Source organism: Rhinopithecus roxellana, chromosome 13 (assembly GCF_007565055.1).
Source record: "Rhinopithecus roxellana isolate Shanxi Qingling chromosome 13, ASM756505v1, whole genome shotgun sequence".
In the NCBI taxonomy this organism is placed as follows: Eukaryota; Metazoa; Chordata; class Mammalia; order Primates; family Cercopithecidae; genus Rhinopithecus; species Rhinopithecus roxellana.
The window spans coordinates 110,434,756-110,447,911 of record NC_044561.1 but is presented as its reverse complement, the minus strand read 5'-3'; the positions used below and the strand labels follow the sequence as shown (position 1 = coordinate 110,447,911).

General features: G+C 41.3%; 1 protein-coding gene across 4 annotated transcripts in view; it reads left to right on the top strand.

The window, feature by feature from the left end:
• The window catches only part of TTI1 (TELO2 interacting protein 1), a 51,441-nt gene that overhangs the window by 10,268 nt on the left and 28,017 nt on the right, over positions 1 to 13,156 (top strand). For 3 of the 4 annotated variants that reach the window (XM_030914316.1, XM_010355336.1, XM_030914313.1), the window contains exon 2: positions 9,900 to 12,242. In XM_030914316.1, coding sequence (XP_030770176.1) covers positions 9,941 to 12,242 — 2,302 coding nt within the window. In that variant the 5' untranslated portion in view covers positions 9,900 to 9,940. Of the gene's footprint in view, positions 1 to 7,271; positions 7,334 to 9,899; positions 12,243 to 13,156 lie in introns of those variants that run through there. The other variant, XM_030914314.1, reaches the window with a different exon arrangement.

The window sequence follows — 13,156 nt, the reverse complement described above, 5'->3', positions numbered from 1 at the left end:
AGACTATATACAGTGCAAGGTTCCCACACCTCACTGGCCATGGGGCTGACCTTGCGAAGTTTTAAAATTGTGGATTCCCAATCATACCTGCTCCCCACCACATTGATTCTGATTCCGTAGATCTAGTGTGGAGCCCAGGAATCTGTACTTACATTGTTCCTCCTTGATTCTGATAAACAGCCAGGTTGGGAACCTCTGGCATAGTGGAAAGAGTATATACAGCGTTTGGAGTCAGGCAGGCTCGAGATGAAGCCCAAGTGTGACACCTGCTTGCTGTGTGAACATCACTGAACCTCTCCGAGCCTTGTGCTGCTTAGCTTGTGGATGAGGAATACATTAAATACCTAGCACATTGTCTGATGTATGATGGGGGTTTTTTCAACAACAAAAGAAAAGTGTTTTCCTCTTATTCAAGAACTTGTATTGGCGATTTTTACGTCTGAACTCCTATCTCTGGGCTCTAAACCCAGTCGTTCTTTCCATAGGCTAGTTATTCAAAGGTGGAAATTTTGGAGATTATCTTATCCACAAGTTTATTTTATATTGAAGAAGCTAGAATTCATGGAAATCACACAGCCAGGTACTGTAAAGTCAGGGGTAGAACCCAGATCAGTCCTCCAGTGTACTCTGAACACTGCACCCAGATGGATTATTGAAAAATACCTATGTCATCTTACGACTTACTCTTCAGAAGGGGGAAAGCATGTATAGAGAGAGTATATACATGTTCCCTCTGTCCCAGTTCTGGAAATAGCCTAAAAGCGGGCTACAGTACAGCCAAATCTAGAACTGTGATTACCCCATGAGAATGAAATCTAGCAGCACCCTCCCAGTGTAGACGAGATCAACTATATGTAGGAAAAACTCACCCCAAGAGAAGAGCATAGTAGGTTTCATCTAGAATCCAGTTCAGAATAGCTGATACCAGCGCTCTACAAATGACAGAACCAGATCTTGCATTATGACCACTAATTCAACGAGCATTTATTGAATACATACTTTGTGCCAAAAGCAATTAAGAAACCAGTCAAAAATCACTGATTCTAGTATTCCAGTGAAGGGAGAGAAACAGTAAACAAACAGGTAGATAATCTGGTTTGACAGCTGGTGTGAAGTGCTAAGGAGGAAAAATTTAAAGTCAAGGAAAGGAGATGAGGACGAGTAAGCATAGGTAGCAGTGTTAAATAGGGGTGATCAGACCAGGCCTCACTTGAACAAAGCCCTGAAAGTGGTAAAGGAGCGAGCCCTGAGGACATGGGGGAGAGGACAGCAAGTGCAAAGGCCCTGAGCAAATGATTTCATCTGAATTGCTGTGTGAGGCCTGGCTCACCTGCCACAATGGCATCTCTGTCTCATCTCTGCCTTTATTAGGTGCTACAACGTTTCTCCCTTCAGGCCTTTGCTTGTGACAGGACTTTAACCTTGAGCAGCCTTCCCACATAGCCCAAAGTGTATAGTGCCCTAGCCCGACACAGATCCTTCTCCCTCTTCCTTGTTAGTATTCATTCTGTTTCCAAATTCCTTTTGCACTTTTTTTCCCTCCCGTTTTCCCTTCTTGATTGTATGATACAATAAGTACCTTGGGCTCTAAGTATCTGTAAAGTATAACACCGTGTCCTGTACAGATTGTTCCATTTGTCTTCACCACCTTTACACCATAGCCCAAGGATCTTATATAGCCCACCCCTGTTACAAGGCAGGAAAGGTCGGGGGGAGGGGAAGAGGCTTGCCAGGGGCAGTGAGTTCAGTTATGCTGTCCAATCACAGATCTCATCTCCCACCTCCCCAGTGGCTACTTGCCAACTACTTTCCAGAACCACAGTGGAGGGCCACTAAACTAGAAAGGGTTTAGATGTCCATTAGCAGTCAAGAACTGTTTACTTATGCTTATGTTTATTCATGTTTATTCAGTCACTCTCTGAGCTCTGGATGGTTTTGTCTACTCACCCAGAGAATCCGTTTGTTCTGAATGCCTCATCCCAGTATAACTTTCTGGACCAGAATGCCCCTGTTGCTATTGGTTATAAACATCAAACTTTGGTGTAGCACCACTCTAAGTAATCAGGGTGCATTTCATAGGAATAGAATCTAGGATTCCTAAGGCTCTAAATCTCTAAACAATTCTTTCTGTAATTGACATATTGTCACACAACTGTGATTTCATGGCCATCCCGTAAAGCTATATGATTGCCTTTTATAGTCATGTCAGAGTAGCAATGTGTTATGCCAAAGTAGCAATGTGTTATGCTGTCTTCCTTAGAGAAAGCTGGTTTATATATTTCTGAGCCTATAACCCAGTCTTTTGAAGATCTCTGCTTGTGGTAAATCTTCATCTGTATAGTATTTCATTGAGAGAATATACTACAGTTTATTTATCCATTCTGCTATAGATAGGCATTGGGGTAGTTTTCATTTTAGGGTGATTGTGTGTAGTGAATTCCAGAATACATCTTTTGATAAGCTTATATATACATTTCTCTTGGGTATATATCAAAGAATGGAATTGCTAGATCATAGAGCATATATATATTCACCTTTGAAATAATAGATACTGCCAATGAGTTTTCTGTACTAGCTGCACTGATTTATACTCCCACCAGCATCGAATGAGAGTTTTAGTTGCTTTGTATCCTTGCCAGCACCTAGTATGTTCCCTTTTTTCAATTTAGTTCTTCTCATGGATGTGTAATGGTATTGCATTGTGGTTTTAAATTGCATTTTCCTGGCTAATGATATTGAAAGTTTTGTCATGTGTTTATTGGCTATTTGGCTATCCTTTTTTGTGATATGTCTATTCAAGTCCTTTTTTGTGTTTCTATTAGGTTATCTTTCCTTTTTAAAATGATTTTTAAAAGATTTTTTGTATATTATAGATATGAGTGTTTTGTCAGATGTATAGCAAGTGTCTTACATCACTTTATGAGTTGCCTTTTCACTCTTTAATAGTGTCTTTTGATGAACAGAAATTCTTAAATTTTAAGGTAGTCCAATTTATCAGTTTTTTTCTTTTTGTGTCCTAGTTAAGAAATCTTTGCCTACTCCAGGATCACAAAGATGTTTTTGTCTGTTTCCTTTGGAAAGCTTTATTGTTTTACATTTCACATTTAAATATGACGTGATAGAATCAAGATACATATACATATATATATATTTTTTTTTTCATATGAGTAGCCAAGTGACATAGCACCTTTAATTGAAAAGGCCATTGTTTTCACCCCTTCATTTTACTGTCACCTGTGTCAGGTGTGTAGGTCTATAGCTGGACTCTCTATTCTATGTGTGGTCTATTTCTGAACTCTGTTCTGTTCATTTTTCTTTATGCCAAGTATACACTGTCCTTTAATTATTATATCTTTATAGTAAACTTGAAATCAGTTAGTATAAGTTCTCTAACTGCATTCTTCTTTTTGAAGATTGTCTTTTCTATTTTAGGTCCTTTGCATTTCTGTATCCGTTTTAGACTCATGTTTCTTTAAAAATCCTGCTGGGATTTGATTAGGATTATGCTGACTCTACCAATGGTACCAAATGCAGGGACAATTTTTGTCCTTGACAGGACATCTAGCAATGTCTGGAGACATTTTTGTTTGTTACACCTGGACTAGTGCTACTGGCAGCAGATAGATGGATGGCCAAGATACAGAGGCCAAGGATGCTGCTAAATGCCCTGCAATGCACAAGACAGCCCTCCACCAACAAGTAATTATCCTACCCAAAATGTCAGCAGTGCTGCTGTTGACAAACTCTGCACAAATGTAATCGCTGTTTCAGTTGTACTACAGACTTCTCTCTGCCGTCTTAACTTTTTGTTTTCAATTTGGCTCACTAGTTTTGTTTTGTTTTTTTGCATTTTTGCCCTTTGATTAATCAAAAATAGTGTCCCATTTTTTACTGCCCTGTAATCTTGTTAGGTAGGTATTCTTTTACAATTATTTTAGAGCTTACTCTACAGATTTCAACATATGTTTAACATCTTGACATGTTACGGTCTAATACAGATTATTTTATCACTTCATTATACTACTAGACTCTTAGACACTTAACTCCTTCCCCCCCACCTTTTTGAATAATTGTTGTCTTGCATTTTAGTTTTATATATGCACAAACTACAGAAGACGTAATAGTTATTGTTTTGTACAGTTCATTTTTTATATATTTACCTATTTCATTTTCTTCATTCCCTCTTACAGTTCCATGCTTCTGTCTAGGTTTATTTTCTTACATTGTTTTTTCTTTTAGTGCTGCCTGATAGCAGTGAATTCCCTCAGGTTTTGTTTGTCGTAAATATCTTAATTTCACCTTCTTTTTTTTTTTTTTTTAGATGGGCTCACTTAGTCACTGAGGCTAGAGTGCAGTGGCACAATTACAGCTCACTGCAGCCTCAACCTCCCAGGCTCAATCAATCCTTCCAACTGAGCCTCCCTAGCAGCTGGGACTATAAGTGCACCCTACCACACCTAGCTAAATTTTGTATTTTTTGTAGAGATGGAGTTTCACCATGTTGCTCAGGTTGGTTTCAAACTCCTGGGCTCAAGTGATCCACCCACCACAGCTTCTCAAAGTGCTGGGATTATAGGCCTGAGCCACCCAGGCCCAGCCTTACCTTATTGAAAGAGGTGGTTTTTATAGGTTATAAAATTCACAGTTGGTTCCCTAGTCCATAGATTAAAAAAAAAAAAAAATTGGGAGTTATTTTCTTTCAGTACATTAAAGATAGCATTCTGTTGACTCCTGGATTGTGTCATTTCTTTTTGAGAAGGAAGCTGTCATTTTTATTGCTTCACTGCTTTTTAAGGTTTTCCTCTTTTTGTTTTTCAGCAGTTTGACTAGGGTATCTGTGTGTTTTTTTCTTTATATTGGCCAAATAATTGGGTTGCTGAGTTTTTTAAATCTGTGGGTCGATCTCTTTAATTTGTTTTGGACATTTTAGTATTGCTTCTGCTCTATGCTGTCTTCTGAGACTCATTTATTCACGTCTTTTATTCCACATGTCTTTTATGTTCTTATCTGTGTTTACTATTCATTTTTCTAATTGAGTTTGAATATTTTTTATTGACCTGTCTTCCAAATCATTAATCATGTCTCCTGCTGAGTCCAATTTACTGTTAGTATCTTATATTGAATTCTTAATTATAGATACTGTAGTTCTCAGTTCTAAAGTATCCATTTGATTTTTTTAAATAGATTTCAGCCAATTCCGTGGTAAAATTATTTATCCTTTCATTTACTTTGGTCATCTTTTCCTCCGTTTCTTGACTTTATTAATCTTGGTTATTTCAAAGTTCTTGACTACTAAACTTCAATAATTGGGCCATCCACAGGTCTGCTTCTAATGTCTGTTTTTTCTCCTGATTACCAGCTATGTGCATTTACCTCCACACATGCTTTAAAAACTTATTATATACCAAACATTATATAAAAGAATCATGGCAGCTGCATATATCTTCCATCAAGGTTTGCCCCTTTCTTTTGTTAACTAAATACTTCAGTCTAATCTGACATATTTCAGGGATTGAGTTGGGTCACTGTTGGGTTGCAATCCTGGTAAGCCTCAAACTTAGTTTGGTTCATCCTTATTAGAGTATGATCCTCCAGGGCTTTCAGTTGAAAACCTAATAGGCTGTTTGTCTCCTTAGACATGAAAGCCTTTGGGAGGTTCACTTCTGCCCCTAAAATTTTCAACTTAGTTATTTAGCCTATCACTACTTCACATCATTTCAAAATTGACTAAATGTCTTGAGGAAGACCGCAACCAAGTAAGTATTTCAAGTCCGTCAAATCTCCAGTTTTGTTACCCTAGCTTTGAAGAATACCAAAATCTCTACTGGCTTGTCTCCAGCAGCAGCCTTCTTCCAGAAGTTGGGTATTTTGAGGTCCCTCAAGGCTGCAGTTTTGTCTCTCCAGCCCCAGGTGACCATTAAAAGCATTGTGGTTTCTCTTTCCCCAGTGATAACCACACCCTAATCCCGAGCCCACGTCCAGGATCAACAAATGCACCAAAGGCTCACACACGCATGCATACACACACACACACACACACACACACACACACACACACACACAAGCTATTGATTGTTGATTCCCTCTGAACATTCTGTCTGTCAGTCCATCTAGTCCTTGTTGCTTCCACAAGTATTGGATGCTTTAAGAAATGACTTTTGTAATTTATTTGGCTTTTTTAGTCTTTGGCAGGAGCATTAGCCTGCTAAACCATACTATAGCCTACTTGGAAGCAGAATCTGTACAGATGTTTTTGAGGGCTTGCCTTGTGCCAGATGCTCTTCTGGCTTCTAGGTATAGGATTGTTCCTGCCCTCTCAGAGCCTCTAGTCTAAAGTAGGTAGGACAGACATATACACAAATAATACAGCATGCCAAATACTGTCATAGAAGTGTGTACAGGGGTAGGAAAAAGGAGACAAATGTAAACTAGCACCACCTGTTTAGAAAATTGCAAGTTTTATAAATTTTACGTGATTGCAGGTTAGAGATCAAGTGGTAGAACAGTGAGAAATGAGGTTGGCAAGACAGGCAGAAGCCTGATGGTGAAGGCCCTGTATGCCATGGTAATGCTTAGGTATAGTTTCTACCTAGAAGTATCTGCCCTTCATGCAGGATGGAGAACAGTTTAAGAATTAAGCCTAGAGAATTGCGATCAGATTTTTCTTTTAGAAAGATTACTTAAGTGTCATTGTGAGATGTGAATTCGAGGAGGGCAAGAAACAAGCCAAAGGGCCAGAGAGGAAACTGTGAGAGCTGACCCAATATTAAACACATCAGTTATCATCAACAGATTTGAAAGGTGTCAAAGGGGTGGAATTGATGAAATGTAGGGAATGCTGGGATTAAGAGGGGGTGAAAGAAAACAGATTCTACGGTTTCCAGCTTGACTATAAATCACCAAGGGAATATGGCAGAAAGCAATGAGGTCAATGTTAGACACACTGTGTATTCCCGTTTCATTAGCTCTACTACGGTTTTTGTTATGTAATCTGAGAATGTAGTTTAGGAACCACCACCCTGTTGGGGGGCAGACCCCAAGTTATCTTCTTGAAACTCCTACAGTGAAATAAGATCAGAGAGCCCTAGGCCGTTGCCTTCACCCTGTATTTTACAAGACACCCTCTGATTTTGTCTGTTTGGTATACTGGGCTTCCATTTAAACATTGTATTTGAAGAAAATTCTCCATACTAAAAGAAAAAACATTCCTCAGCAGTGTAAGTATCTTCTTCTGGTAGGATATGTGGCTGATACCCTCTCTTGCACGTTCTTCCATCTTGACAGAAGAACATCTTCAGAGGCATCTGGGGGCCACATCCTTTATTCGCAGTAGGTAGGTGCTGTTCCACTGTCTTCTAGCGTCCATTGTTGCCAATGAGGAGTTCACAGCCATTTGTTTTTCTTTTATATGTTATTTGTCCTTTCCTCCTCAAAGCATATGTGATTTTTCTCTTCATGTTTAGAGTGAAGGGATTTTACCAGAATGTGGTCAGGTGTGTATCCTTCAGGGTCTTAGGTCTCCAGATAAATCTTTCTGCAGCTAAGGGAAATGTTTCTCCTTTCAAATTACCCCTTACATGGTGGTTCTCCCAAATCTGTCCTCCAAGTCTCACGGTTTGCATCTCTGCATCCCTGCTTTGGGTAAGATAGGTCTACTTGATCTTCTAGGTCACTAATTGGGTTTCTGCAATTAACTATCTTTTTAAAAATTTCATCAGTGGAGCTTTTTTGCATGTGGAAAATTATGCTTTTAATTCTAAGAGACGTCTTTGGTGTCATAATTGAACTTGGTATTATTATTATTATTATTATTTAAATTCTTATCTGCCTCTTTTTCTGGTTCTGTTAATCTAAGATTCACCACCTCAAGGAGTGCTGAAATGCTTTTTCTACCCGTGACTGCTGGATCCCATTAAGCAGTTCTCTTCCTTCCTACTTCTTCATCCAACTACCAGTATCTCAGGCAGGGAAGTGGCAGAGCAGCCTCTGGTTCATCAGTGTATGAGCCAGTGCACATGGGATGTCATTAGTCCCCAGCCAAGTTTTGTGGCTGCCACGCATGGCATTTTTCTAGCCTGAGATAGGGAAGAGTCAAGCTTCTTCCCTTCTCTAGCTTCTTGGGGCCACAGAGAGCATGAGATAACAGCCCCACGAAGCCACACAGAGATGGACAGTGCCCTTCCTCATAGGGTTCCAGGGAACTCAGTAGGCTAGCCTCTCCAGCGTATCAGAGTCCCCTCCAAGGGGAAGTTTGGCACCATCTATTTCTCTCTCTGGACTGAGCAGGCCTTGCTCATGCCTGCTGGGCACAACTTGCCTGCCTATCTATAGCCACTGAGTTCAGGAGCATTCATGGAACTGGGGGTAGAGAGAAGCAGCACAAGCACTTTCTTACCTCTTCAAAAGCCCCCAGCAAGTACAGAAAAAAGACCACAAGACCACCAGACTAGATGATCTCTAAGCCTCCGTCCAGTGCCGACATTTTACAGTTATACACATTTATGGTCTCCAACTCAACTCAGTCCTCAGTACCCTTGGGCCACACTTTATGTCTTCCCAGCATGCTCTGCTTCTCCAAAGGGAATATTTGAGACTTTTATTTCTCTCCTCAAGCCCTCTGTTTATCCTCCTCCTTGTTCACTGTCAGCCCATGACTTTGAATTTCTCTTCACAAAAAAAAAGACAGACTCTCGGATATTGAGTTGCTCTTTGCTTTCCTATAATCCTTTCTCCTTTGCCTGCTTGCCTGCCTGCTGTCCGTCTTTCCATCCTGTTGGACTCTGTCTTCTCCTATGTGTTCTGTGATAGTGTGTGCTCCCAGTTTTCCCATCTCTCTGGGTAGCCCCTTTCGCTTTATGTTGCTGTCAGTCTCACCCAGTTCTGATCCTTCTCCCGTATTACAGGCTCCTGGGAGATCTTTTCAGTGCATAGAGTTGACCATATCACCCCTTGCTTTAAACCTCTTAATGACAGGAACAGACAAAACATGTCTGTAGTGATAGAAGTCAGAAGAGTGGTTACCTCCAGGCAGGCGAAATAGGAATTGACTGCAAAAGGACATGAGGGAGCCTTCTAGGTTGTTGGAATTATTCTGTATCTTACTTTGGGTAGTGGTTACATTTTTCTATACCTACACAAAAATTCACTGAGCTATACATTAAGATAGCGCATTTTACTGTATGTATACCTCAGTTTTAAAAAGATGAAACCTGAAGGTTTTTTTTTTTTTTTTTTGAGACGGTGTCTCACTGTCTCCCAGGCTGGAGTGCACTGGTGCGATCTCGGCTCACTGCAAGCTCTGCCTCCCGGGTTCACGCCATTCTCTGGCCTCAGCCTCCCAAGTAGCTGGGACTACAGGCACCCGCCACCATGCCTGGCTAATTTTTTTGTATTTTTAGTAGAGACGGAGTTTCACCATCAAGAAAGATCAAGGATGGTCTTGATCTCCTGAACTCATGATCCGCCCACCTCGTCCTCCCAAAATGCTGGGATTACAGGTGTGAGCCACCACGCCCCACCGAAACCTGAAGGTTTAAATCCAAAATCCTGAAGGTTAAAATCCAAACTCCTGAAAATAGTCCACAGATTCCTATTCCTTCCTCCCTCGAGTCTTGCCTTGAGCATAATTTTCTTGTGAGACCCATCCGGGCTTCCTCAGGATATGACTTCCACACTCAGGACTGGAAGCCTAGGCCTGTCCTAATCCTGAAGATACTTTATTGTAACTGTACATGTACTTCCCTCACTAGACAGGGGGCTTAGTTTCTTTGTACCCCTAGTGCCCAGTGCAGTGGCTGGCACATAGACTCTTGGTAAATGTCTGTTGAATGAATGAATGCAAGTTCATTTCATACTTGTTTTGAACTTGACATTTTTACTGAACAGTTTCCTTCCTCCAGCCTGCAGGATGTTTCCTCAGTGAGGGGAAGGCTGCTGCACAATGGCAGTTTTTGATACTCCTGAGGAGGCCTTTGGTGTCTTACGTCCAGTCTGTGTTCAGCTCACAAAGACCCAGACAGTGGAGAATGTGGAGCATCTGCAGACTCGACTACAAGCTGTGAGTGACAGTGCCCTTCAGGAACTTCAGCAGTACATCCTCTTCCCTCTGCGGTTTACCCTGAAGACCCCAGGTCCCAAAAGAGAGCGTTTGATCCAGAGTGTGGTGGAATGCCTCACATTTGTCCTTTCTTCAACATGTGTGAAAGAACAAGAACTTCTCCAGGAACTCTTTTCAGAACTCTCTGCTTGTCTGTATTCACCCAGCTCCCAAAAACCTGCGGCAGTGTCTGAGGAGTTGAAATTGGCTGTGATCCAGGGACTTAGCACATTAATGCACTCAGCTTATGGGGACATCATTCTGACTTTTTATGAGCCCTCCATTCTGCCACGTTTAGGATTTGCCATATCTTTGCTGTTAGGCCTTGCAGAACAGGAGAAATCAAAGCAAATTAAAATTGCTGCCTTAAAATGTTTACAGGTTCTACTCTTGCAGTGTGATTGTCAGGACCATCCAAGGTCGTTGGATGAACTTGAACAAAAGCAGCTGGGGGATTTGTTTGCCTCTTTTTTACCTGGAATCTCAACTACACTGACCAGGGTTATCACGGGAGACTTTAAACAAGGTCACAGCATTGTCGTATCTTCCCTAAAGATCTTTTACAAGACAGTGAGCTTCATTATGGCTGATGAACAGCTCAAAAGAATCTCAAAGGTCCAAGCCAAACCTGCAGTTGAGCACAGAGTAGCGGAGCTGATGGTTCACAGGGAAGCAGATTGGGTAAAAAACACTGGCAACAAGCTGACTATCCTTATTAAAAAGATAATTGAGTGTGTTTCTGTTCACCCACACTGGAAGGTGAGGCTGGAACTGGTAGAACTTGTGGAGGACCTTCTTTTGAAGTGCAGTCAATCATTGGTAGAATGTGCTGGTCCCCTTCTGAAGGCCTTAGTGGGACTAGTAAATGATGAGAGTCCTGAAGTCCAAGCCCAGTGCAATAAAGTTCTGAGACATTTTGCAGATCAAAAAGTAGTGGTGGGCAACAAAGCCCTTGCTGACATCTTGTCAGAAAGCCTGCATTCCCTTGCCACATCTCTTCCTCGCCTAATGAACTCCCAGGATGACCAGGGCAAATTCTCTACACTTTCCTTGTTACTTGGTTATCTGAAACTCTTGGGTCCAAAAATAAACTTTGTCCTCAACTCTCTGGCCCATCTCCAGCGCCTTTCCAAAGCACTCATCCAAGTTCTAGAGCTAGACGTGGCTGACATCAAGATTGTTGAGGAACGGCGTTGGAACTCTGATGATCTGAATGCCTCTCCAAAGACCTCAGCCACACAGCCTTGGAACCACATCCAGAGGAGATATTTCCACTTCTTCACTGATGAGAGGATCTTCATGCTCTTGAGGCAGGTTTGTCAGCTACTTGGTTATTATGGGAATCTTTATTTGCTTGTGGATCACTTTATGGAACTTTACCATCAATCCGTGGTTTACCGGAAGCAAGCTGCCATGATCCTTAATGAACTGGTTACAGGGGCTGCTGGGCTAGAGGTCGAGAATCTTCACGAAAAACATATTAAAACAAACCCAGAGGAACTGAGAGAGATTGTGACATCTATACTTGAAGAATACACAAGTCAAGAAAATTGGTATTTGGTTACCTGTCTTGAAACTGAGGAAATGGGAGAAGAGCTGACGATAGAACACCCAGGCCTCCAGGCCATCACGTCTGGTGAACACACCTGCCAAGTTACATCTTTTCTAGCCTTCTCAAAGCCAAGTCCCACTATTTGCTCCATGAACAGCAACATCTGGCAAATATGCATTCAGTTGGAAGGAATTGGCCAGTTTGCATATGCACTAGGAAAAGACTTCTGTTTGCTCTTGATGTCAGTCCTTTATCCGGTAATGGAGAAGGCTGGAGACCAAACCCTACTCATTAGTCAGGTGGCTACCAGCACCATGATGAATATTTGCCATGCTTGTGGCTACAACTCCCTGCAGCACCTGATCAACCAAAATTCAGACTATTTAGTGAATGGGATCTCTTTGAATCTGCGTCATCTGTCTCTGCACCCTCATACCCCAAAGGTCTTGGAAGTCATGCTGCGGAACTCAGATGCTAACCTGCTTCCTTTGGTGGCAGATGTGGTTCAAGATGTCTTGGCCACCCTGGACCAATTTTACGATAAGAGAGCTGCTTCCTTTGTCAGTGTTCTGCATGCTCTGATGGCAGCATTAGGTACATTGAGAGCCCTTTTTAATGCTGATGTGTGGGGGACAGGACTCAATCTCCTAGTTTGCTTAGCCTTGTTTTTTGCATTGTTTGCAGTGATGCTATGGAGGACATTTGAATCATTGTCTCTCCAGTCCCATAGGTTATGGTGGAGTTTCACTGTTTATCTCGTATACTTTCAGTAATCTCTACCATTTATTGAGCTCCTGCTCTATGCCAGGGATGTAAACCCTGCAGACTAAATGTAAATATTATTTCTATTTTATAAATAAGAAAAACTAAGGGTCAGTGACATCCTACTTAGCCAGAGTCACACAATTAATAAATGGTAAAATCAGGATTTATGACAATTTTGTTCTTTCCAGTATATCAAACTGCTTCTGATGATGCATAGCGTTAGCAGTATCTATGCTAATGAAGAAGAGATATAACATGAATTATTCAGTCCACACATAGTCTAGCACAGTACTGTCTAAGAGAAGTTTCTGTGATGATAGAAATAATCTTTATCTGTTCTATCCAGTATAGTTACCACTCTACACATGTGGTTCGTGCACCTGAGGAACTGAATTCTATATTTTACTTAATTTTAATAGCCACATGTAACTAGTGACTACCACACTGGACAGAGCAGGTCTAGAAACTTCCTTTTAACCTTTTAATTGTATGAGTTGGTTTGAGTTTCTCTTCTTCCCTTTGATCCTATTGGGTGCTTGCCAGAGATGTTAGCCACTATTAGAATGGCAAAATTGGCTGGGCGCGGTGGCTCATGCTTGTAATTCCAGCACTTTGGGAGGCCAAGGCGGGCGGATCACGATGTCAGGAGATTGAGACTATCCTGGCTAACACAGTGAAACCCCGTCTCTACTAAAAAATACAAAAAAAAAATTAGTTGGACATGGTGGCGGGCGTCTGTAGTC